Source organism: Rhinolophus ferrumequinum, chromosome 18 (assembly GCF_004115265.2).
Source record: "Rhinolophus ferrumequinum isolate MPI-CBG mRhiFer1 chromosome 18, mRhiFer1_v1.p, whole genome shotgun sequence".
In the NCBI taxonomy this organism is placed as follows: Eukaryota; Metazoa; Chordata; class Mammalia; order Chiroptera; family Rhinolophidae; genus Rhinolophus; species Rhinolophus ferrumequinum.
The window spans coordinates 49,520,431-49,541,428 of NC_046301.1; the positions used below are offsets into that span (position 1 = coordinate 49,520,431).

The window sequence follows — 20,998 nt, forward strand, 5'->3', positions numbered from 1 at the left end:
ATGGGTCACTCATAGGTCATTGAGACTCCACTCTGCTAATCCTTAGCCCTCTGTCCCCAACTAGCTTCCTTCCAACCACAAGCTCACTCCTTCCTTCCTCATTATCCACACTGGACTTCAGCACCTTCGTGCCCCTAGAGCCTGCCCTAGGTCCCCAATGCTAAGCCCCCCTTCTCCATCCAATCCAGGATCATAGCCTCCAGGACTACCCCATCATTCACACATAATAGGCCTGCTGCCTTCTCCCAGCTACCAACCATCCATATGTCTAACCCCCCATTCTTCTCCCTACCCATTCATCCACACACCCATCTAATCAACTAACCACCTATCCATCCATCCATCCATCCATCCATCCATCCATCCATCCATCCATCCAAATACCCAAACTACCCATTCACCTCCCATTTACCTACTCATCCGTCCACCACTCAACCAACATCTAATCCCATCAGCCAGCTAGCCACGCTCCCAAATCCCCACACCTATCCACCCATCTGAACATCCACTCAACTATCTGTGTCCCATCTACCTGTCCATCCATCCACCAACCAAGTAAATACCTACTTATCCATGCAACCAAGCAAATACCCACCCTCCCCTACAGAACCTTCCACCCAGCTACCCACATATCCATCCATCAATTGCACGTTTACTTGATTGTCTCCTCTACTAGAGTGTGAGTTCCACAAGGACAGGAGTCCTGTCTGTCTGGTTCATTACTGTTTCCTCACTGCTCAGCTCAAGAATCTCACGTCACCTCAATAAATGTATATACAATATATATATATAACCACATACTCAATTCGAATACTTAATGCCTACTACGATCCAGGCCTTTTCTGGGCAGACATACCATCCCAGCTAACCACCTACTACTTAACTATTCACCTGCTAGTGCAAACATCTGGCAATGTTAACCTATTCATCCACCCATTGTCTCATTTACCCTACCCCTCACCCATCCACCCACCTATGACTCAAATATCCACTCATTCAGCCAACCAACACCCACAGAGCTCAACTGTCTCTATACCTACCTGCCCCTTCCCTCATCCGCTTCCCAGACCCATGCCCTCCCAGAGCTGGCGTGGGATTTAGGGACTCTGGAAGATGCTGTCATCTGGGGCCTGAGGGTTGGTGGAGGTGAAATCTGGGATTCATTGAGAAGCAGGTGCTGGTCCTGACAATCATGAATGAATACCTTTTTTTGAATACTTTGAACTATGGGTCTTCTACTGTGTAAAGAACTTTAGATCCAATTTACAGAAATGGACATTGAGGTTCTGAGAGAGTGAAGGCCTGAGGTTACACAGCTGGTGAGAATCTCTTTACATCGCCCACTACATTAGCCTCCAATTAGGGGAGAATTTGGGAGAGTTGAATAGGGGGTGCTTTCTGATTGGCAACACTTAGGGGCAAAGAAACCACTGATTTTACTGAAATCAAGATTTTACTGGGTAACCTCACAGTGCCAGACTGCTTGGCACCTACAGCTCCACTCCCCACTGAAGGCCATATAGGGCTGAGGCAGGGATCGGATGGGCCCCTAATATGACTATTTCTTTACTCCCAGACCACGTGGGGGCGGAGTAGGCAGCTCAGGTGGTGTCTCCGTTGACAGAGGGTGCTTTGAGGGGCAGGGGCTGGCTCCGGGACACCGGCATCGTTGGAAGGAGCGGCAGGCTCTGTATGGCATCCTTTAGCTGGGCTTGAGAACTCTCCATCTCAGCCAGGCGGCGCTCCTGGGAAAACAGCGGCAGTGGGCTGGGACCCAGGGAAGGGTTGCATCCCAACTCTCATTCCCTCACTGCCCAGATCTGCCCCAGGGCTTGGGCAGGGGGTCTCACCAGACTTTTCAGCCTGTGGGCCTCACTGCTTGGAGGGTCGCGCTCTGGATCGAGTTGCGAGGTCCTGTGGAGATCAGGGGCGAAGAGGGAGGCTCAGAGACTGGGGAACTCCCCTCCAACCCCTGATTGGAGAGCCAGGGATTCAGGCTACCGGGCTTGGGGTGAAGGCAGGGTCTGTCCAGAAGGAGGGAGGGGCCTAGGTAAACTTGAAGAAGGGGCTGAACCAGAGCCTGGAATGCCTGGGATGAGAGGACCAACCAACCCTTGGAGGCGGGGCTTGGCCCATCCTCGGTAGGGTCTTGACCAGGATGGGGGTGTGCCCAGACTGAGAGGGCCTAGCCTACCCTGTTTGGAAGGGGCTGATTGAGGGATGACGCCTAACGAGAGGACCTGCCCGGGACCTGCGGCGGGTTCACCTAGGGGCTGGCGAAGCTGACTAAAAGGCGCGTCCTAGACAGGTGGGTTGGGGCGGGGCTGGCCTAGGAGGCGTGGCCATACCAGGCGGGATTTGAGTGGGACTGGTTGATTGAGAGGCAGGGCCTGAAGGAAAGTGGGTCCCGGGCTATCCGATTACGTATAACGGGTCCACCTGGGGGCGGAGCTAATGGAGAGAGCAGGCTCACCCTCCACCGAGCCTGGAGTCCAATTCCTCCAGCTGGCCGCGAAGCTGCTGCTGCTGCTCCATCAAGGCCCGGATGTGGGTGCTCAGCGACTCCACGAGGCCAGACAGCACCTTCTGTTCCTTGCGCAAAGCGGCCACCTCGCATTGCAGTGCTGCCAGCTGTAGGGGAGGGAGCAACTGTAACCTGACCCCCCGCCGTCCAGCCCCTTCTCACCAAGACCCTGACCTCCCTGTCCCTTGCTCTCTGCCTCCCCACTGCTTTGTCTCTTGTGGAATAGCGCTCTCTTGTACAGAGGAGGAAACTGAGGCTCAGAGAGGGTTGAGGTAGGCCAGGGGTCACACAGCGCTGGGAGCTCACATTTGAATCCAGACCTGCCTGGCCTCCAGTGTCATCTCTCCCTTGTGTGAGGACCTGGGCTGGACCTCACCTTCCCGACCGGTCGGTGTGTACCCAGCGCCTGGTCTGTGTCCTGCGGCTGGTCAAGCTGGCGTTGCCAGGGTACTGATGGCTTCCGAGGCAGCGAGGCTGAGGCCCTGGTCCAGGGTCGGCTGTGCTGTGCGGGGCCGGTCCGTAGGGAGCTTTTGGGTCGCGGTCGAGGTCCTACAGATGGGCGGCGGCGAGCAGGACGGCCAGCTGGTACGCTCTGCGTGCGCTGCACCAGCCGGGGCAGCCGTAGGGGCCTCTCCTCCTCTGGCCTCTGCCGGATCCAACTGCCTGCACCGTGAACGCTGCGCAGGGACTGGCTCTTGGAGATGAGAGGGGTGTGCTTGGGGAGGTCTCGAGGAGGCAGAAAGCCGGGCTTTTCCCCTGCGGAAAAGCTGGGGGTGGGATGGAGGAGCTCAGACACTTGACTGGCCCCTGAGCTGACCCCATCCCTACCTCTGACCGCAATGATCCCACATAATCTTTTTACTTCTATGTGACCCTGTCTCTGATGACATCACATTTGGACCTCTGACCCTGTCCTGGACTTCTAACAATACTGTCCTATGACTCTTGACATGGCCCCATTCTAACCTTTGACTCCTCTGTAGCCTTGTCCCTGAACTCTGACAGTGTGACCCTTGACCTGACCCTCTGTAACTCGGATTCCAATCTTGGGCTTGACCTCTGCTCACAAGGGTATACCCTCTTTCTTCCTAATCTGACGCCCTGTAACTTCTCACTTTAAACTGACCCTGTCTCTGCCCCCTGAAAGACTATGGTCCCTGACCTCTGACTCCAAAGATGACTCCGCTCATATCCTTGACCCCATCTGACCCTGACCCCTGCTTACAATATGAACCTGTCTCTGACCCTTGGTGATGTATCTTAACATCTGATCCCAATCTGACCCCTGATTTGACCCCATCCACAACCTCTCACTGAAACCTGACCTTCATTGCTGACCATAATGTCATTTTCTCTCTGGCCCCAGATGTGACCTGTCCCTAACCTCTGCAATGACCAGTTCTCACCTAGAGTTCAGTCTGATCCTGTGCCTGTCCTCTGACGATACTGTGAGCCTCTCCCTGACCCCTTGGATGAAGCTGTCTCCAGCCTGGGACCTCCATCCAATACACTTTCTGACCCTGACCCCAATGTGACCCTATCCCTAACCTCTGACATGATCCTGCCTTCACCTCTGACCCCCTTCTGACCCTGTGCTTGCCTTTGCCCCTGCTCCCACTCATCAGAACTGGACCAGACTGGAGGCAGGCAAGTTACCTGGAGTGGACCTGGGCTGGGGGTGGTGGGAGACGCATTGGCACAGATACAGGTACAGGCCGGCCCTCCTCTATGGCCTGCAGAATGGTGGGCAGCGGTTCCAGGCTGTCACGGGTTACCTGGTGAGGCATGCGTGGAGGATGTTGAGCAAGCTCTCAGGGGCCAGAGGGTCCCTGCCTTCCTGCCTCCCTACCCCATGTCCTGGGCTCTGGGCTCAGGTCACACCTGGTCAAGTTCAGCAAAGATGGTACAGAGTTGGGCATGCAGTACCGCCAGCTGGAGGGCCAGGTCACTGCTGCCCTGGTAACTACTGGGTGCTGCATCCACATCCACCGTGGCCACTTGGTCCAGGAAGTGTTGCATGGCAGGTCCATGATCCTCCAGGAAGCAATTCATGAAGTCCATGTAGGCCTCCTTCTCACCAAACCTGAGTCAGAATCCGAATGGGTGGGTCAGGTCAGGCATCTGCCACCCCCATGGACCCCACCAGGGCCCTCCAGCCTCCCAGCACCTACGGTGCACAGTTAGCGAGGTTCTGGATGACCTTGGCGATCAGTGTGAGGGCGCGGGCTGGGCCAGGGGCTGGGTGCTCTGGTGCCAGGCCAAAGAGGCTGGGTGCCAGGATGGCAGGACACAGGAGCCGCAGAAAGAGAGAGGCACACACCAGGCGGGGGCCCAGCGCATCAGAGCCACGTGCCTTGCATGCTTCCCGCCAGCCTGAGAACACAGTGCCTAGCTCCGCAGGAAACCAGCTGGGGAAGAAGAGCCAATGGTCAGAGAGAGGGAGGGGATGGGTATGGATGATCAAAATCCTCAGTTCAGGGATCAGGAGTCACCTGCATTCTGGGTTTCAAGATTGCAGACATCAGGGGTAACGATGCTTGGGGTCAGGGTTTATGGTGCTATTATTGTGGTGATCTCTGGAGTCAGTAATCTTGGAGTTGGGGGTACAGGTTCACTTAGGGACAGAGGCCATGAGCTTGGGATCTAGCAATAACTGGACATGAGATTGTGGTGCCACACAGAGTACATGATATGAAATAGAATGGGCTTGGGGTTATGGGTTCACCTAGGTTCCAAAATCATGGTATTGTCTTCCCAGGTGACATGGGATTAGGCATATATGTTAACCTAAGGTCAGAGGTTATTGAATTGGAATCCCAGGTTTCCTGTGATCAGTTGCACGGGATTTGAGGTACAGGGTCACTTAAGGCCAGGGGTCATAGGATTGAGGGCATGGCATCACCTGGAATCGGAGGTCATAGGATTGAGGTCCTATGTTAACTGGGGTCAAGTAGCATGGGATTAGGGTATGGGGTCACCTGTGGTTAGAGGACAAGGAATTGGATCCCAGGTTACTTGGGGTTAGGTGGCATGACATTGGGGCTGGGTTGCTAATTTTAGCAACGAAAACTTCAGCTAGCAGTTAAACTTGAATTTCAGATAAAAAAATTGAATAATTTCTTAGTATATGTATATTCCAAATATTGCATTACATTTAACTGGGCACCCTGTATTTTATCTGGCAACTAGCACAGTGGCTGAGAGGCAGGGGCAGGCTCATTTGCTGGAGTCCTGATTCTTACTCATAGGAGTTGATGATGTTCTGGAAGACCTCCTCGCAGCTGTTTTGCAGTCTGGCTTGGTGCAGGGGCAGCTCTGAGGCCGGGCACTTGCTGGGGTCCACTTCATAGTCCTCAGTGGAGGCACAGAGACGCCGCACGACCTGCCCTGCAGTCCAGCACAGCCAGACAGGGGCCAGGACCATGACCACTAGGACCCTCCACACCCAGCCTCCAACTCTATCTCCAACTTACTCCGGAGGCACCTAACATCTTGGGGAGGCCCCCATTTCCCTCCAGCATCCCAGCACCCCGAAGGCACCACCCAGTACCAGAATCCATGTTACCCAGGGACTCTCAGATCTCCCCTGGGGTCCCCTAGCCCGCCCAGCAGGCTCTGACAGGCCCCGTTCCTCACCGAGCGTCTCTTGGAGGTAGTCCTGTGCCACCAGCTTCATGTACTCATCGATGGCTTTGGTGGCCAATGTGTTTTCCCGGAACAGCAGCGCTTCACGGCCTCCACTGCGTGCCAGTTCCGCGGTGCCCAGGTCTGTCACCAGTGCCTGGGCATAGCGGAGGTTACGTTGCACGAAGCGCAGATTCAGCCAGGGGGAAGCCCTACGCTTGGCGGGTCCCTCCCACCTGGTCACAGGCCCCTCCTTTCATAGCAACAACTCTGGCCCGGCCCTCACTGCTAGGGCACCTAACAACCTAACACGCGGGAACCTCCAGCTCTCACGGGAGAATCTTAAACCTTTGAGCGCGGAAGCTCAGCTCAGGTCCCGCTCCTCGTAGCTGAAGCTCAGGCCATGCCCCTCCAGTTGCCCCGCCCTGCCAGGTGCCCCATCTTTCGTAGATGCCACTTGGTTCTGCCCCCCCCACCCCCACGCCAAAGAGCGCTGTCAGTCAGCCTCTGGTCACCCGGGTCCGCTCCGTCGCAGAGCCGCACCTGCGCCCGGCCGGTGGACCGCAGCACGCGCACCATGGCAGCCGCCAGCTCCTCCTTGGACTGCGCGGACAGAGCGGGCTCCAGCGCCCCGCAGAGGCGCGCGTAGTGGAAAGTGAGGAACTCGGCCAGCTCCTTGTAGCGCTCGGACGGCAGCACGCGCAGGCGCCGCGCCCGGATTCGAGCCCGCAGCGCCGCGCGGGCTGGCGCCCCAAGCAGCGGAAACCAGCGCTCCAGGCCGGCGGCGGGCGCGCGGGGGGCGCCCAGCTCCTCCAGCGCCAGTGTAGCGCGGCCGAGCGCTGCGCCCCCCGGGCCAGCTCGGCGCAGCCGCAACGACACGCGACGCGCGGGCGGCAGCGCCTCGAAGTGGAAGCGTTCCGCCCAGAAGAGCGGGTCTGGGCCAGCTCGGGGCGCAGTGCGCGCCAACAGCGAGCCGTCCAGCCACAGTTCCGCGCGCACTCCTGGCGCCCCCACGGCCGCCCGGGGCAGCCCCTTCGCCTCGTGCACCCACACGCTCAGCCACGTCTCTTCCCGCTCCACGTTGTCCTGCGGACCAGAATGGTAGGGAGAGGCATAGGTGCTCGATGGTGAGCACCAGAAGTGAAACGCAGTGCCCGAGCTGGGCCCTTAGAGGACGACGGTGGGGCAACGGGGATTCCAAGGTGGCCATGCGGAAGCCCTCTAGCTGTTCTGGGATCTCTTGGATAGATCGGAGCTACAGAGCTTAGAGGGGTAGTGCGCTGGCTGGGGACTTCACTACTGCCTGGTAGGCGGGGCTTTGGGTTACAGATAGGGCCCGGATTGAATAGAAGGGACAGGGTCGTGTGCAAGGGGCTGATACTAGAAGGGGGGGTCTAGAAGTGGTTGTACAGATGTGAGCACAGAAGGGTCTAAGGGGCGGGGCCATGGAGTGGGTGGGGGGTTGGATTGGTGAAGGGACGTGGGCCGGGCTGTGGGCGGGGCCTCTATGTCCCTGACTTTCCGCGGTACTGACTTGGCTGGGTTGGAAGTGGCGACGAAGGTCCTCGATCCAGCGGTCTCTCTCAGCGGCCGAGCGACAGGAGAAGCAGCGTCTCCCGCCTGCCCAAGTTACCTGTTGGGAAGGGGGATCCCAAAGGGTGGTTGAGACTAAGTGTAGAGCCAAAGCCAAAGGGTCGAGGTGATGTGAAGAGTGAAGAGTTGCCTGCATTTACCTGGAAGCAGTGGGGCTCCTCCAGGAGGCTGGGGTGCAGTGGCCATACCCTCACATCTCGCTCGGAGCCCAGGTCCAGCTCCGAGAGTGTGGCCAGCGATTCCCGAGAGCCCAGAGCACTGGGGGGTCTGGGGAGGAGGCGAGGAAAAAGCTTCGTTCCTCCCTCCTCCCCCTACCATCCCGTACAGCCTGAAGGGTGGAGGGAAGTCAGGATGGACTTGAACCTAAACTGAACTTGAACCCATCGCTTTTAGGCTCAGCCAAACTCCTCGTGGTGGTCTGCATGACCTTGCATAGTATATCCTTTGTCACCTTTTGACCTCACTTCCCTTCACTTAATCCCTACCTGTCTGAACTCCAGTCATAGTGGCCTTGTTTTTGTGTCTTCCAGCCTCTTAGCCTTTGCACATGCTATTCCCTCTGCCTGGAATGCTTTCCCTACACTTCTGGACCTAGTCAAATTCCATCCATCCTTCAGATCTCAGCTCAAGGGTACCTTCCCTGACATTCCCAGAGCAGGGTGTTGACGTAACTTCGGTTTTAGGCTTATTGTATCAGACTCTGCTCCCACGCTTCCATGGAGGACTGGCGCCATGCTATGGTCTTTCAGTGGCCCCACATGGCCCAACATGGGGCAGAACACAGAGGGGGCCACAGGGGATATTTGGTGAAGGTCAGAATGGTAGGCAGGGGGAGGGGGAAGGGGCAACGTTGAATCCCAGCCCCTCTGGTCCCTCAGAGACCCTTACCCATCCCGAGAGGCACTGGCTCCCAGCTCCGACTTGGCTTTTTTCTTTTCTTTCAGCCGTTTGAGCAACCCCTGTGGGGAGGGGTAGATCAGCTGGGCAGAACCCTATGCTCCCTCTTCAGCTCCTTTCCCCCCAGGGTGTCCTGGAAGATCTGCTGGTCTTGGGGTACCACAAGCTCAGGCTGTATTAGTAGGAATAATAAAAGCAACCAATAGCTCCCCTTTCTGAAGCACCAATCATACGCTTTCCCGTGTTTTCTATTGATTTCTCACAAACAGCCCAGAGACAGAGATTCTCTCATTGGCTCCATTTGACAGATAGAGACACTGAGGCCCAGAGAGTTTCAGTGACTTGCCCAGGATCACCCAGTAAGAGTTCCCTTTCACTTCTGAGGGTCTGGAAATCTCTGCTGTTCCCTCCACCCCCAACTGGATGCCTCACCCGAACATTGTGGACCTGGTTGGGGCCAGCAGCCTCTGGCTCAGTCTTTCCAGGGATCCGATCTGTGGGTGGTCAGGGGTGGAAGGTTGGGGGATGGGATCATCTTGGATTCTGCCCCACCTTGACAGGCTCCCAAATGTCCCATCCTTTCCCACCTCTCACGCTTACTTACCTGGATCCTTGAGGTTCCCCATGGTCGCATGGATGCTGCTCTCAGAGCTAGCGCTCCCCATCCGGGACTGATGAGGACCCTGTTCCCCCACAGGAGTGGGTAGTCAGAAAGGGGAGGCAGGCAGGCAGACCGAGGGAGAGGCAGACACCTTTCTATTATTCCCTCTCCCATCCCCTTCTTCCCTCCCCTTGCCCAGGGGCCCCCTCTCACCTCCTCCTCACTCCCGAGCAGCACCAGCCTCCCATCAAGTAGGGTGAAAGCCCCAATGTTCCAGACGGGCACATCAGGTGTGGGGGCTTCGGGGATCTGTGGTGTAGGGGTCTCCGGCTCTGGCTTAGGCTCTGGGTAGAGGAGGAGGTGCTGAGCACCTGGGAGTCCTTCCTGTCTCTCAGACCACCCTTTCCATTAACCAAGGCTCACTGGGCGTTCCCTCCAAAGTGCTTCCTCTTCTTCCCTCCCCCCGAAGCAGCCACGCCAGGGCCTTGTCTCCACCAACCATGGGTAGTGGACACAGCCCACCTACTATGTGCTCTGTATTGTGTTTACTGTTCCACACTACTTCTCTCATTTAATCCTCCAAATCCATTCAAAGGGCTATTATAACCCCTGTTTACCAAAGAGGAACGTGGAAACCAGAGAGGTTGTGTCACTTGCCCATGTTCGCACAGCTTGTGAGTGGTTGAGCTGGGCTTCAGACACAAGCATTCTTATGTTAACCAAGACAGTGGGTAGGCCCAAGTGGTTAAACAACAAGACAGCAGCCTTGGTTCCTTACATAAATAACTAGTTCGAGGTGGAATGTATTCAAAGTTTGAGAAAGGAACAGAAAAAGGTCAGGTAAGGGGAGGTGGTAGTGCAGTGGGCCAGGGAAGACTTCCCAGTGAGAGTAAGTTTGTGCTGGTACTTGAACAGCAGGTTGGATTTTGACAGAGATGGAGGAAATGATGGCAGGAACAGCTTGATCAAAGGCTGGGAGATGACAAGGGCCAGGGAAATAAAGGGAAGCACAAAAGGGTTTGGGGGCTCAGAAGCTGAAGGGGAAGATACAGGAAGAATTGGTGCAGGACCTTGGGTGCCAGTTAGAGGGGGTTTTATCCTGGGGTAGTGGGGAGCCATGGGAGGTATTTGAGCAGGAGAGGATCAGTCTGCTTGTTAGAGAGTGCTCTTGGATCCTATGGAGTGGGCAATACCTGATACCCTAGACAGGGTTGAAGAGATGACTTTGCAAAATGGGAATACGAATGGTGAGAATTGTTGGCTGAACCAACCCTCCCAGATTAGCTGTCTGCCCTATTGTTTTACCACTAGGGGAAGAAACGATAATACCCACTCGTTAACGGACCGCTTAAAATACGCTGGGCCCTGGGCTAGCTCTTCATTCATGAGTTCCAATCCTCAAGATACTCTTCTAGATCCCTCTTTGCAACACTTAGCCCCATCTGTCCTTTTCTTGTTTACTTGTTAACTGTCTGTCATGTTCACTATACTGTGAGCCTCATGGGCCAGGTAGTGACATCTATTTTGTCCACTGCTGTGTCCTCAGTGTCTAGATCAGGTCCTGGAACATACTAAATGCTCAAAAGACCTCTGCTTGAATGAATGAGCAAATGACTGACTGACTGACTGAATGAATGAATGAAATCATATGCCCTTTAAGGTAGGGATAATGATTGCCATTTAACTGATAGGGAAGCTAAGACTCAAGGTAGTGAAGAAACTAAGACATGGAAGCTGGAGGGCAGGAGAGCAGTAGGCAGCTGAGATGGATAGCCAGGCAGGAGAGGATGAGCCTGGGCCATTGGATATGAGAAGAGATCCATTGGGGCCAGGAGCCATTTGACATCTGGACAGCATTATTGTTAGTCTATTCCCTGTCCTTTCCCCAGGCTGGACCCCCTTTCCCACAGGTCCCTGGCCACACTCTACACCCCCAGGCCCTGGTAAGGGGGGAAAGAGGGAAGAGGGCAGCTGGGCCCCAGACACTTCCTGTTGGGCTTTTGCACTCCCCACAACTTCCTGTGTCTGTATAGAGCTGATGCTCCGGAGGCACACAAAACCCAGCATCCGGCCTCCCAGCCCAGCCCAAGCTCCGGATGGGGGAACCATGTACCTGAAGCCTCTGGCTCCGACTCTGGCTCCAGCGATGGGCTTTTATGCCTCCCCCAGAGAGTCTTGGATATTCGGAGGTGGCTTGTGCGTGACTCCTTGGGGGGCGCAGAGAAGACCCGGCGGAACAGCGAGCGCCGGGCCGGCTGGGTCGGCTGGCTGCTGACCATGGGTTCCTGGTGGCTCAGTGCCCTCCCCCAGCCCGCAAGGCGGCCCCAGTGGGACCCTCCAGTCCTCTTCTCCCCACTGCCCCCTGTGTGCCAGCGGTAGGAGACTAGTGGGGATGGGGCTTCAGGCTGGGCTTGGGAGGCCTGGCTTGTTGATGGTGGGTCCATGGTGAGGATTGTCCTAGGGGACGAGAGGGTGACAGTTTTGCCCAGTGTCTGCCCACATGCTGCCCTCAGCTTGGCCCCCTCCCAACTCTCAGCTTTGCCCCCAGGAAACCCCCTTGGGGGCCACAAGCACTCTCTCCCTTACCTTGATTTCCTCACCAGCCCCAGAATCAGCAGCCGTCAGTACCCTGCCTGGCTTCTTCCTGCTGAACGCTACTCCACGTGACCCTGTTTGTCCCACCCCACCCCACAGCCAGGCGGCAGGGCACAGTGGGGGCAGGATGAGGGAGGAGAGGAGGTGACAGAGCAGGACCCAGAATCTCTCACTGACCAGGAGGCAGCACATGCGCCTCTCTGAGCCTCAGTTGCCTTATCTGCAAAATAGGTACACGTTGCCAAAGTGCTGGAGCCTCTGGAACTCTCATCCACTGCTGGTCTGAGTGTAGACCAATTCGCCCAAGTTGGAAAACTGTTTGGCCTGATCGATGAACATTGACTGTACACTTCTCTGACCCAGCAGCTCATCCAATAGCCGTGCACACTGGCGCTATTCATAATAGCCCTAAACTGGCAACAACCCAAGTGTCTATATACTGTAGAATGGATAAATTGTGGTCTCTTGCCACAGTGGAATACCATGTAACAACGAGATTGAATGAATTATTCAATGATTGAACTGGGATGCATCACAAACAATGCTGAGCAAAAACAAACAAACAAACAAACAAAAACCCAACAATGAAGACTATACACACGGTCTGGTTCCATTTATATAGTTCCAAACAGGTAAAACTATGTGCAACAAATCAGGATGTCAATTTCCTTTGGTGGGGGTTAGTGGATGGGGGAGCACAGTCATGGTTTTTGTTTCTTTTTTTTTAAATTGAGGTGAAATTCACGTAACAAATTTAAGAAGTCTATGTCTTGAGCTGGGTGTTGGTTACATGAATGTGCTCGGTTGTGAAAATTCATTGAGCTATACATTTTGGTACCATTCCCTAATAAATGTTTTATTGAAAAAAAAGAGATGGGCAAATTCTATTCTGAGGAATAAGTGAGTCAGCATAGGAGTCAGTAGAATCCTGGTCCAGGAGTGGGTTCCAGTGCCAGCTGGTCCCTCTCTTGCTGTGTGACCTCAGGCAAGTCACTTCCTCTCTCTGAGCCTTGGTTTCCATATTTGTACAACACAATGATAATATCAGTTTCAGAAGATTCATAATGGGAGCCTTCTTTTATTCAACAAATGTTTTCTGAGTGCCTACTATGTACTAAGTGCTGGAGAAGTCACAGGGAACTAAATAAACAAAATTTCTGCTCTCCTGGAGCTCACAGTTTAGGCAGGGAAACAGATCCTGAACACAAATGCAGGGCATCTCTAGCGAGTGAGGAGGACTTGGAAGAAAATAGACAGATTGCAATAGAAGGTGAGCAGAAGTGACACTTTTTGAGCTGCAACAATCCAGGAGGGCCTCCCCGAGGAGGTGACATTTGCAACCTGAAGCATGGGAAGCGCATGCTAGGTCGAAGGAACAGTTTGTACAAAGGCAAGGTGACCAGGATCCACCAGGTGAGGTGCATGGGACCATCTTGATGTGCAGTAGTCACTCAGGACCCCCCACTCAGAAGCACTCCACACTATATTTGAGTTAATGCTCTGCTATTGCTGTCTTGAAGTTCTTGCTTTTTGAACAGGGGCACTGCATTTTCATTTACACTGGCCCTCACAAATTCTGTAATCCATTCTGAGCAGGAGAGTCTTCAGGAAGGGCCAAAGATCGTTCTCCTGGAGCCAGTCATGTTCACAAAGGTGCACACTCCTTAGATATGCCCACCTTATTCATACTGTATCAGGCCACTCACTGCACACACATGTGGAATCTTCCCCTGTTCTACCGTATCCCTGAGCATTTACCACTTCAGTGCATATTGGCCCCACTCCCAATGCCCTGCATTTTTGTTGGAGGTCTTTCTTTGACAGATGGAGTCCACTCTGCCCATGTCACAAACAGCCCGAGAGTGCCAGACAATTAACACCTCCCCAAGAGCAGCCCTCAGCCAATGACTATGGGAGCTGGAGGATCAATACCCCAGCTCCCTTGCCCCTTGGGTGGGATGACTTTGAGGTGTGTGTCCTATGCTGTCCCCCAGAGGTTCCCAGTGGGAGTGAGCACCATGTGCCCCCAGTATCAACTTGCTTGATAAAGCACCCTTTCCGCGCTGCCTTCCCTTCCCTACCACTCATCCTTATTCCCCAACTGTTATGTACTGGGATCACCTCCAAAACTACTTGCACTGGAATTCCTGTCTCAGGGTCTTCTTCTGGGCAAACCAAAACTAAGACGACGTGTGCAAACACAGATGATGCACAGACACAGGTTTTCTTTCCACAGTCTCTTTATTGGAGGTTTGTGGCTGGCAGGGTCACTGGAGCTGGCTTTCTCTTGGAGCTCCTGGAGGCCCTCCTGGCAGTTCTTGGCTTCACATTCTAAAAAAGATGAGAAAGGGTGAGGCTTGGGGGGGGGGCTGGGTCTCCCTCCTCACAGTGGGCCACTGCATGGGGAAGAGGACAAAGAGGGGGTGGGTGCACCACTGACTGCAGGCCAGCTTAATGAAATAAGAGTGGCAGTATGCAGCTAGCACGAGGTCCTGCAGGTGTGTGAGTATAGAGATATTTTAGTGATGGAAGTCAGGGGGTGGGGCCGACGTTGTGCTGGCTGGGCCTAGATTGCTCCAGCATAAGAATTGTCATCATCAGTCAGGGAGCTGGGGCTGAGTAAGCATCCCCAGGGCTAAGATTGTCTAGGCAGAAGACTGCAACACAGGGTTAGCAGCTTCACAGAGATTATGCAGGCAAAGGGGTTTTCTGTAGAGGGTAACGGGCTAGGTGCGTGTTGTGTGGACAGAAGGCCTTTGGGTAGGAGGCAGGGGTGAGGCCAAGGTTGGATAGGCTGGAATGCGGTTGTGTGGGCAGCAGGTTTGTGACTTGGGTGTAGGTGATGCAGGCCAAGCTGAGGTTGTGAGGGCAGAGGGTCTGCTGCAGGGGTCAGGGTCCTTCCTCTGGTTAGGAGGGCAGACGTGCTGCAGGCTAAGATCAGGGACTAGGCTGAGGTTTTGCCGGCAAAGGACGCGATGGCGGGCAGGAAATGCCCGTTCCGTTAAGAGCGGAACAACTTAAGGCTGGGCCTAAGTTGCCTCAACAGAAAGGCTGCAAGGGAGATCAGGGGCCTGGCTCTGTGGACATAGGGGTTACAGGAAGGAGAGAGGGGCCTGCTGAAGTTGAACAGGCAGGCAGGCTGAGCTTGTGTCAGATGGTGGCAGGCCGAGGTAGTGAGGGCGTCACCGACTCACAGCATCGAAGTGCGGCCAGGTGCGCAGCAGGTGGAAGAGCGCGTCACCAGGACAGGCGGTGCGCACAAGTTGGCGGTGGCCCAGCAGCGCGTAGTCCGGCCTCAGGAATCCCGCACGCACCGCGCACCTGGGGAGCACGTCGCGCACTGTGCGCAGCGCGACCTCGGCCGGCAGCTCCGCGGTGTAGTTGCCCACGAAGGCCACGCCAAAGCCGCGGGAGTTGTGGCCGAGTGTGTGCGCGCCAACCCGGTCCCAGCCTCGGCCTTCGTATACGTAGCCGTCTGAGCCCACCACAAAACTGCAGAGGAGAGGGGAGCAGGTACTGCGCGGTATCAGGGGGCGCCCCGCCCCATATCTGTGCCAATGGTCACACCCACCCCAAGTCCTGCCAGATCGCGCTGTCTCTGCCTGGCCCAGCCTCGTCCCACTCCCCCACCAAATGCCACTTCAGAAACCCTCCTGTTTCTCTGGATCTGTCCCTCGGCATTGGCCTTATGTCCAGCCCCCTCCCCATTGTCTCAAATCCAGTTCTTTCCCGGTTCACAGCCCTTTTCTGTCTTAGGCCAAACCCCATCACTGCCCCGCCCCAGCCCTAGCCGCTACCACAGGTCCCGCCCCCCTCTCAGGTCCCGCCTCCTTTTCTAGTCCCACGGCAGATCCAAGAGTCCCAGTGTTGAGTATTGGTCTCTGTTAAGGTCCCACCCTTGCCTAGGCCACGCCTCTCTCCACCTTGGCCCCACCCACCTCACACTCCTCTGTCTCGCCAATCCCGATCCCTGCGTCAGGCTCCGCCTACCCAGGGTCTACCTCTTGGTAAAACCGGACTCGTCCCCACCCCGCCAGGTCCCGCCTACCTGTAGCCAATGTCGTTCCAGCCACGTGTGTCCTGGTGGTAGCGCTGCATGGAGCGCATGTTCGCGGCGCAGCGCGCGAAAGCGGTACAGGGCGGCGCAGGCAAGTAGGTGTGATGTACGTACAAGAACCTGAGCGGCAGCTTCAGCGGCGTGGGGCTGCCCCGGTATGGCGCGGCGCCCCAGCGGCAACGGGGGTGGATGGCGGGGCACCCTGCGGGTAAGGGCGTCCAGGGCTGGAGTCAGCCACCGTTTCTCTGCCTGCTAATTGCACCCCATAAGAGCGCATATATGGGCCACCCTCCCATTGGGGGACAGTTCAATTTCACACCATACTGGCCTCCACTGGGATCTAACTTAACTAAATCTAACAGCATTCCAGTCCTGTTGGAATAACCGCACGACTCCCACTCCCTTCAGGATAAACCCCAAGAACTGTAGTTCAGACTTCAAGGCTCCTTACAACCCAGGACCCACTTTCTGCAGCTGGCCCTGCTCTGAGCCCTCGGAGAGACAGCTACAATGAAAACAGAGGGATCTTAGCCCGTATTTTTTATACTTCACTTGTGTGCTACTTGTTCTACATGTTTATTTTTCTTAAACCATCCAGCAAATACAAGAGGTAGCTATTACTCGGCCTCACTGAAGAAAGTTAGGTTCAGAGAAGTGAAGCAACTCACCTAAAGATACACAGGAGTAACTGGCTGAACTTCCATTTCAATCTCTGTGCCTTTGCATGTGCTGAGCCCACCTCCTGCAATGCCTTCTTCCTCACGTTTTTGTTAGATGAACTCTTATATATCCTGCAAGACCTGAATCTAGCCTTTCCTCACCTGTACAGGTGCCCTGGTCTCTTAGTCAGAGCCCTATTGCTCACTCTGGAATCCCCCAGTCCTGGATCTCCCCAGACCACATGGGGCTGAGAATGTCCCTGTCTGTGAGAGAGAGAGTCACAGGGAGTGGGAGCCATTCTCACCCAGGAAAGCCTCAGTGAACTCCTTGGTGGCACGGATGGCCACCTCCCCGAGCTGTTCTAGGCTCATGCCCTGCAGCTGAGGGTGTGCTGGCTCCAGCCTCTGTAGCAGGATCAGGGTCCCCCACACCTGCTGGGTCAGGATGGGGGCTGAAGTTAGAGCAGCTCCATTCTGCCGTCTGAAGTTGCTGCGAAGTCCTGGGTCTCCGGCCACCCCAGCTCCATAGTACTGGCTTAGCAGATGGCTGAGGGGTGGCCTGGGCTCAGGGGCCCGGCTCAGGTAGTCTCCAAGGAGGGCCCCATCCAGAGCACCATTGAGGAAGGCTGTGGTGAGTGGTGATGCCTCAGGGTCCAGGAGCGTGAAGTTCCGGGGGTCAGAGAGCTTGTCCCAGCAGCCCTCAGCTCCTAGGCCTGGATGGCTCCGGGTCTGGGGGCTCTGGAGAAAAGTGAGGCCCAGGTCTCTGGCCAAAGTGACCCCCAGGAGGCTGTCCACAGTGGTCGGGGACTTGGCTTTAGCATCTGGCGAGGAAGCTTCGTCATCTGGAGAGGGTGCTCTGACATCTGGAAAGGTGGCTCCCACATCAAGATCTGTGGCTCTAACATTTGGAGATTCTGCTCTGACATCTGCAGAGGTGACACCTGGAGAGGTATCCCTGAGTTCTGGGGAGGTGGCTCTTATATCAGGAACCACAGCTCCAACATCTGGAAAGGTAGCTCCGGCACCCAGAGGGGTGGCTGTGCTATCCAAGGTCAAGTTTATGACCCTGTGCCCCTGCAGCCCTGCTTCCAGCCCTGCCAGAAGAGGCTCCACAGCGACTGTCGAGCCATCGGGTGCCAGCACCACCCCATATTCCTGGCCACCATGCACACCATGTCGGGCCACCTCCTTGATCAAGCCTCGAAGCTCTGGGCTCAGTGCAGGGGGATCCAACTCGGTGGCCTTGAGACTCCATCCTTCCAGCACGAAGGGATAGAGGGGATCGTGCGGGCCAGAGTCCTGGGCTGACAGCCGCCACACAGTGGCAGTGTGGGTGGCCTCGGTGACTGGCGCCTTCTGCTCAAGCTCAGCCAGGGCCTGGATGACCGAGTCCATGAGGAGGGGCATGGATGCTGCAGGAGGAGGATGGCATTAGCTTCGTGGCCCAGCACCCTCTGTTCCTGAGCCTCCCTCTGCTTCTTCCACATCTTCTCAATGCCCCTAACTTTCCATCTGACAACCCGTGACCCCCAACACTGCCCTTGTGTAAATGAGGAAACCGAGGCACAGACAACAGGTTAAGGAGCTTAGACTATCTAAGCACTGCGGAGCCGTGGTAGGTTCATGAACAGGAGAGACACACAGCCAGGCTGGTGCTCTAAGAATGCTCCTTGGGCGGCCACGTGGAGAATGCATTTTTAGAAAGCTGGTTAGAGTAGAGAAGGGGAGCCAGTGTGGAGGTTAGCAATAAAGGTGGCCAAAGCTAGGGTGGTGGCAATATGATGGACAAAAGGGGGCAGAGTCCCCAGGTATTTTGAGGGAAAGATGGACAATATTTTTGTGATGGGTTGCAGTTTGGGGAATTTTAGAGGGAAAGGTGTATGGAGGATGCCCAGGGGAGGAGAGTTTGGACCTGTGCGTTGTGGGGGAAAAGTCAGCAGCTCAATCTGGAACCCAGAAGTGCTGGGCTCAGAGCTGGAATGGGTTGTTGAATAATAACCAACATTTATTAAACATTTACTATATGCTAGACACTATTCTAGGTGACTTATGTAACTTAACAGATTTAATCTTCACAATGACCCTATGAGCACAGAGAGGGTGGATGACCTGCCTAAAGTCACACCACTCGGAAGAGGCAGAGGCAGAGACAGATCTGAACCCAGAAATCCGGGCTCTTCTCCAGAGAGTCCATACTGTAATTCCTCTGATCTTCTCTCTGCCTAAAATGCCCTTTCCTGCTTCTTCCCAAGTAAAACTCTTCTCCTTCCTGTCCTATATCTAAGTCTCCTCCTCCAGGAAGCTTTCCTGATTTTTGTTCTTCTGGCCCCAGGTCTTTCCCCTACCCCCTACCTGGACCTTGTGGACCTGGGAGCATCTGTGTCACCAGACTGGTGGTTCCTTGAGCCCGGGGTCTCTTGGGGGTCTCCAGTCACCCTGTACGGGGTTGGACATAGAGGGGACAGCAGTATACTTCTGCAGAACTGATTATCCTTGCCCAAGGCCTCTGCCTTCTGACCAACCTGTTCCCGGCTCCGGCCACAGCAATAATCCAAGCAGGATCCAGACGATACCCTGGACCACCGTTGTGGGGTTCCAGCTTCCGGGGGTCATATCCGGTTGACCTCAGCGGAGACCTCGGCAAAGTTGGAAGAAGACAGGCGTGGAGAACTGAACGGTATCTTTGGCCACTGTCAAAGTCCAGCGGTGAATGACACAGCTGCCCCTTGCAGAGCTGTGGGCGGGAGGCAGCGGTGGCGTGGGACAGAGTTCCCTGGGTCAAGGTCATGTGGGTCTCAGGGACTCCCCCATTCTATCCTGTCCCTCCCAGGCTGAGGTCAAGAGTCAGTAAGCCAGGCCCTCTCAGGAGGCACCAGGAGGCCAGGTAGTTCAGACTCCAACAAACTGCCCATTCTCAAGAGAGATAGACTGAGGCCAACCTAGTGAGCCCAACCTGCTTCCTGATCATTCAAAACTGCTGCTGGCCACCACAGAGGTGCCTGCCCAACTGGTAAGACAGGCTGTGCAGGGGGAGGGGAGAAAAGGAGAGACTTGAAGTTGGCACTGCCTCCTGCCTTTGCTGCCAGCTCTTCAAGCTCAGGCAGAGAATTGGTGCAGGGGCTGGGGATTATTTTGGGCAAGGTCCACTCTGAGCCCAGGAGACCAGCAGATGTCCCCTCTCATACAGTTCCAGCTCCTGATCCCATGGTACCAGGTGTAGCTGAGAGCAGGGATTGGGCCAGGGCCTTCCTGACCCTGGCTTTGTCCGACGCGCTGGCATCTGGGCTCACCTGGTTGACAGTGAGGGGTCCTCCCTCTTCCCCTGGTCCGTGGCTGAGTCCTGCAGAAGTGAGCCTGCCTCCCCTTTATTTGAGCGTCAGGTAGGATGGGCTCGATGTGGCTGGGGCTTCCGTATAAATTGCTTCACTGTGGGCCTCCCACCTCGAAACCAGCCTGATGAGTTTCCAGGTAACCCACCAGGCTGTGCATTCAGTGCAGGGCGGGCCCTGGGCGGGCCTGGAAATGCCCGGGCTGAGCCAGGCCTGGGATTTCCCAGGGGGCATGCTCAGACATCCAATTTCCTCTTTCTGGGGACCCAACATCGCTCACCACAAAACTGGGCACACAGTAGAAGCTCAGAGAATAGGGTGCTAGGGGAGAGAGTGAATGGGGGCCACTCCCTAGGGTAATCAGAGGAAATATCTTCCTCTGAGTCCCCGTTTCCAAGGATTTGGGGATGGAGGTTCTGCCTGGTAGAGCCACGTGCAGGATGTGGGGCCAAATGATGATGGGGGATGTCCATCTGGGGCAGGGACTACAGTGAGGAGAGTGAAGCTTATTCCTCATGCACATAATTTAAGGCAGTGCCAAAAATCTCAGCCATTAAGATAAGTAATATTTTAATGCAGTATTTAAAAAAACCAAAGTGAGTGCAAAAAAAATCCACGATGAACAAAATACCAGCATTTTAGATAAAGACAGAATCAGGAACAGTGTTGTGTGAAGACATACTGGAGCCATAGGTGAAAGGGAAAATCATGAATTCAGATCCTGTCTTTGTGCCTCGTTTGCCTTACTTTAGTCCCAGCCCTGCATTCACCAGGGGGGAACCCCGGGATGCTGTGGGGAATGACTGTCACGTGAGATTCCCCCCCCCGATGCCCACTTGGGGGTTACCTTGATTCAGCATTATGGACCCTGGGTTTTTACCTCTGATTTTCCCACTGATTGCGGTTTTGGGGGACTCTTGCAGTTTTATTTAACTGTTTTATGTCCATTTTACCCAGCAGGTGAATGAGCTCAGAGAAGTTAAGTAACTTGGCCAAAGTCACAAAGCTAGAACCTGGAGAAGGCTTTAAGCCAAGTGCACGTTTCCACTATCCAGTGGGTGGGTCAGGGTCAATGTAATTATGACCCTTTACATTGGGGAATTGTTTGCAGACTGTCTG

The 20,998-nt window shown here is 55.1% G+C and overlaps 2 protein-coding genes across 4 annotated transcripts; both read right to left on the reverse strand.

The window, feature by feature from the left end:
- Positions 1-1,445: 1,445 nt before the first annotated feature.
- RASAL3 (RAS protein activator like 3) lies at positions 1,446-11,903 on the reverse strand. Of its 2 annotated transcripts, XM_033133420.1 has the most exons (18): positions 11,826-11,903; positions 11,353-11,696; positions 9,453-9,583; positions 9,243-9,321; positions 9,071-9,132; positions 8,630-8,700; positions 7,882-8,008; positions 7,683-7,781; positions 6,692-7,234; positions 6,161-6,305; positions 5,767-5,911; positions 4,696-4,932; positions 4,406-4,607; positions 4,181-4,299; positions 2,901-3,291; positions 2,474-2,631; positions 1,851-1,914; positions 1,446-1,745 (listed from the first exon to the last, which is right to left on the reverse strand). In XM_033133420.1, exons 2-18 carry the CDS (start codon positions 11,681-11,683, stop codon positions 1,602-1,604), a joined length of 3,048 nt encoding a protein of 1,015 aa, XP_032989311.1. In that variant the 5' UTR covers positions 11,684-11,696; positions 11,826-11,903; the 3' UTR covers positions 1,446-1,601. The 2 variants fall into 2 exon arrangements, 1 of the variants encoding a protein (XP_032989311.1); XR_004425523.1 differs by lacking the exons at positions 1,446-1,745; positions 1,851-1,914 and having other exon boundaries at positions 2,491-2,631; positions 2,901-3,280.
- A 2,153-nt stretch (positions 11,904-14,056) lies between these two features.
- PGLYRP2 (peptidoglycan recognition protein 2) lies at positions 14,057-19,917 on the reverse strand. Of its 2 annotated transcripts, XM_033134789.1 has the most exons (6): positions 19,841-19,917; positions 19,073-19,284; positions 16,856-17,962; positions 15,883-16,093; positions 15,029-15,326; positions 14,057-14,165 (listed from the first exon to the last, which is right to left on the reverse strand). In XM_033134789.1, the coding sequence occupies exons 2-6, from the start codon at positions 19,161-19,163 to the stop codon at positions 14,076-14,078; spliced, it is 1,797 nt and encodes a 598-aa protein (XP_032990680.1). In that variant the 5' UTR covers positions 19,164-19,284; positions 19,841-19,917; the 3' UTR covers positions 14,057-14,075. The 2 variants fall into 2 exon arrangements, with proteins under 2 accessions (XP_032990680.1, XP_032990679.1); XM_033134788.1 differs by lacking the exon at positions 19,841-19,917 and having other exon boundaries at positions 19,073-19,527.
- Positions 19,918-20,998: the final 1,081 nt, after the last annotated feature.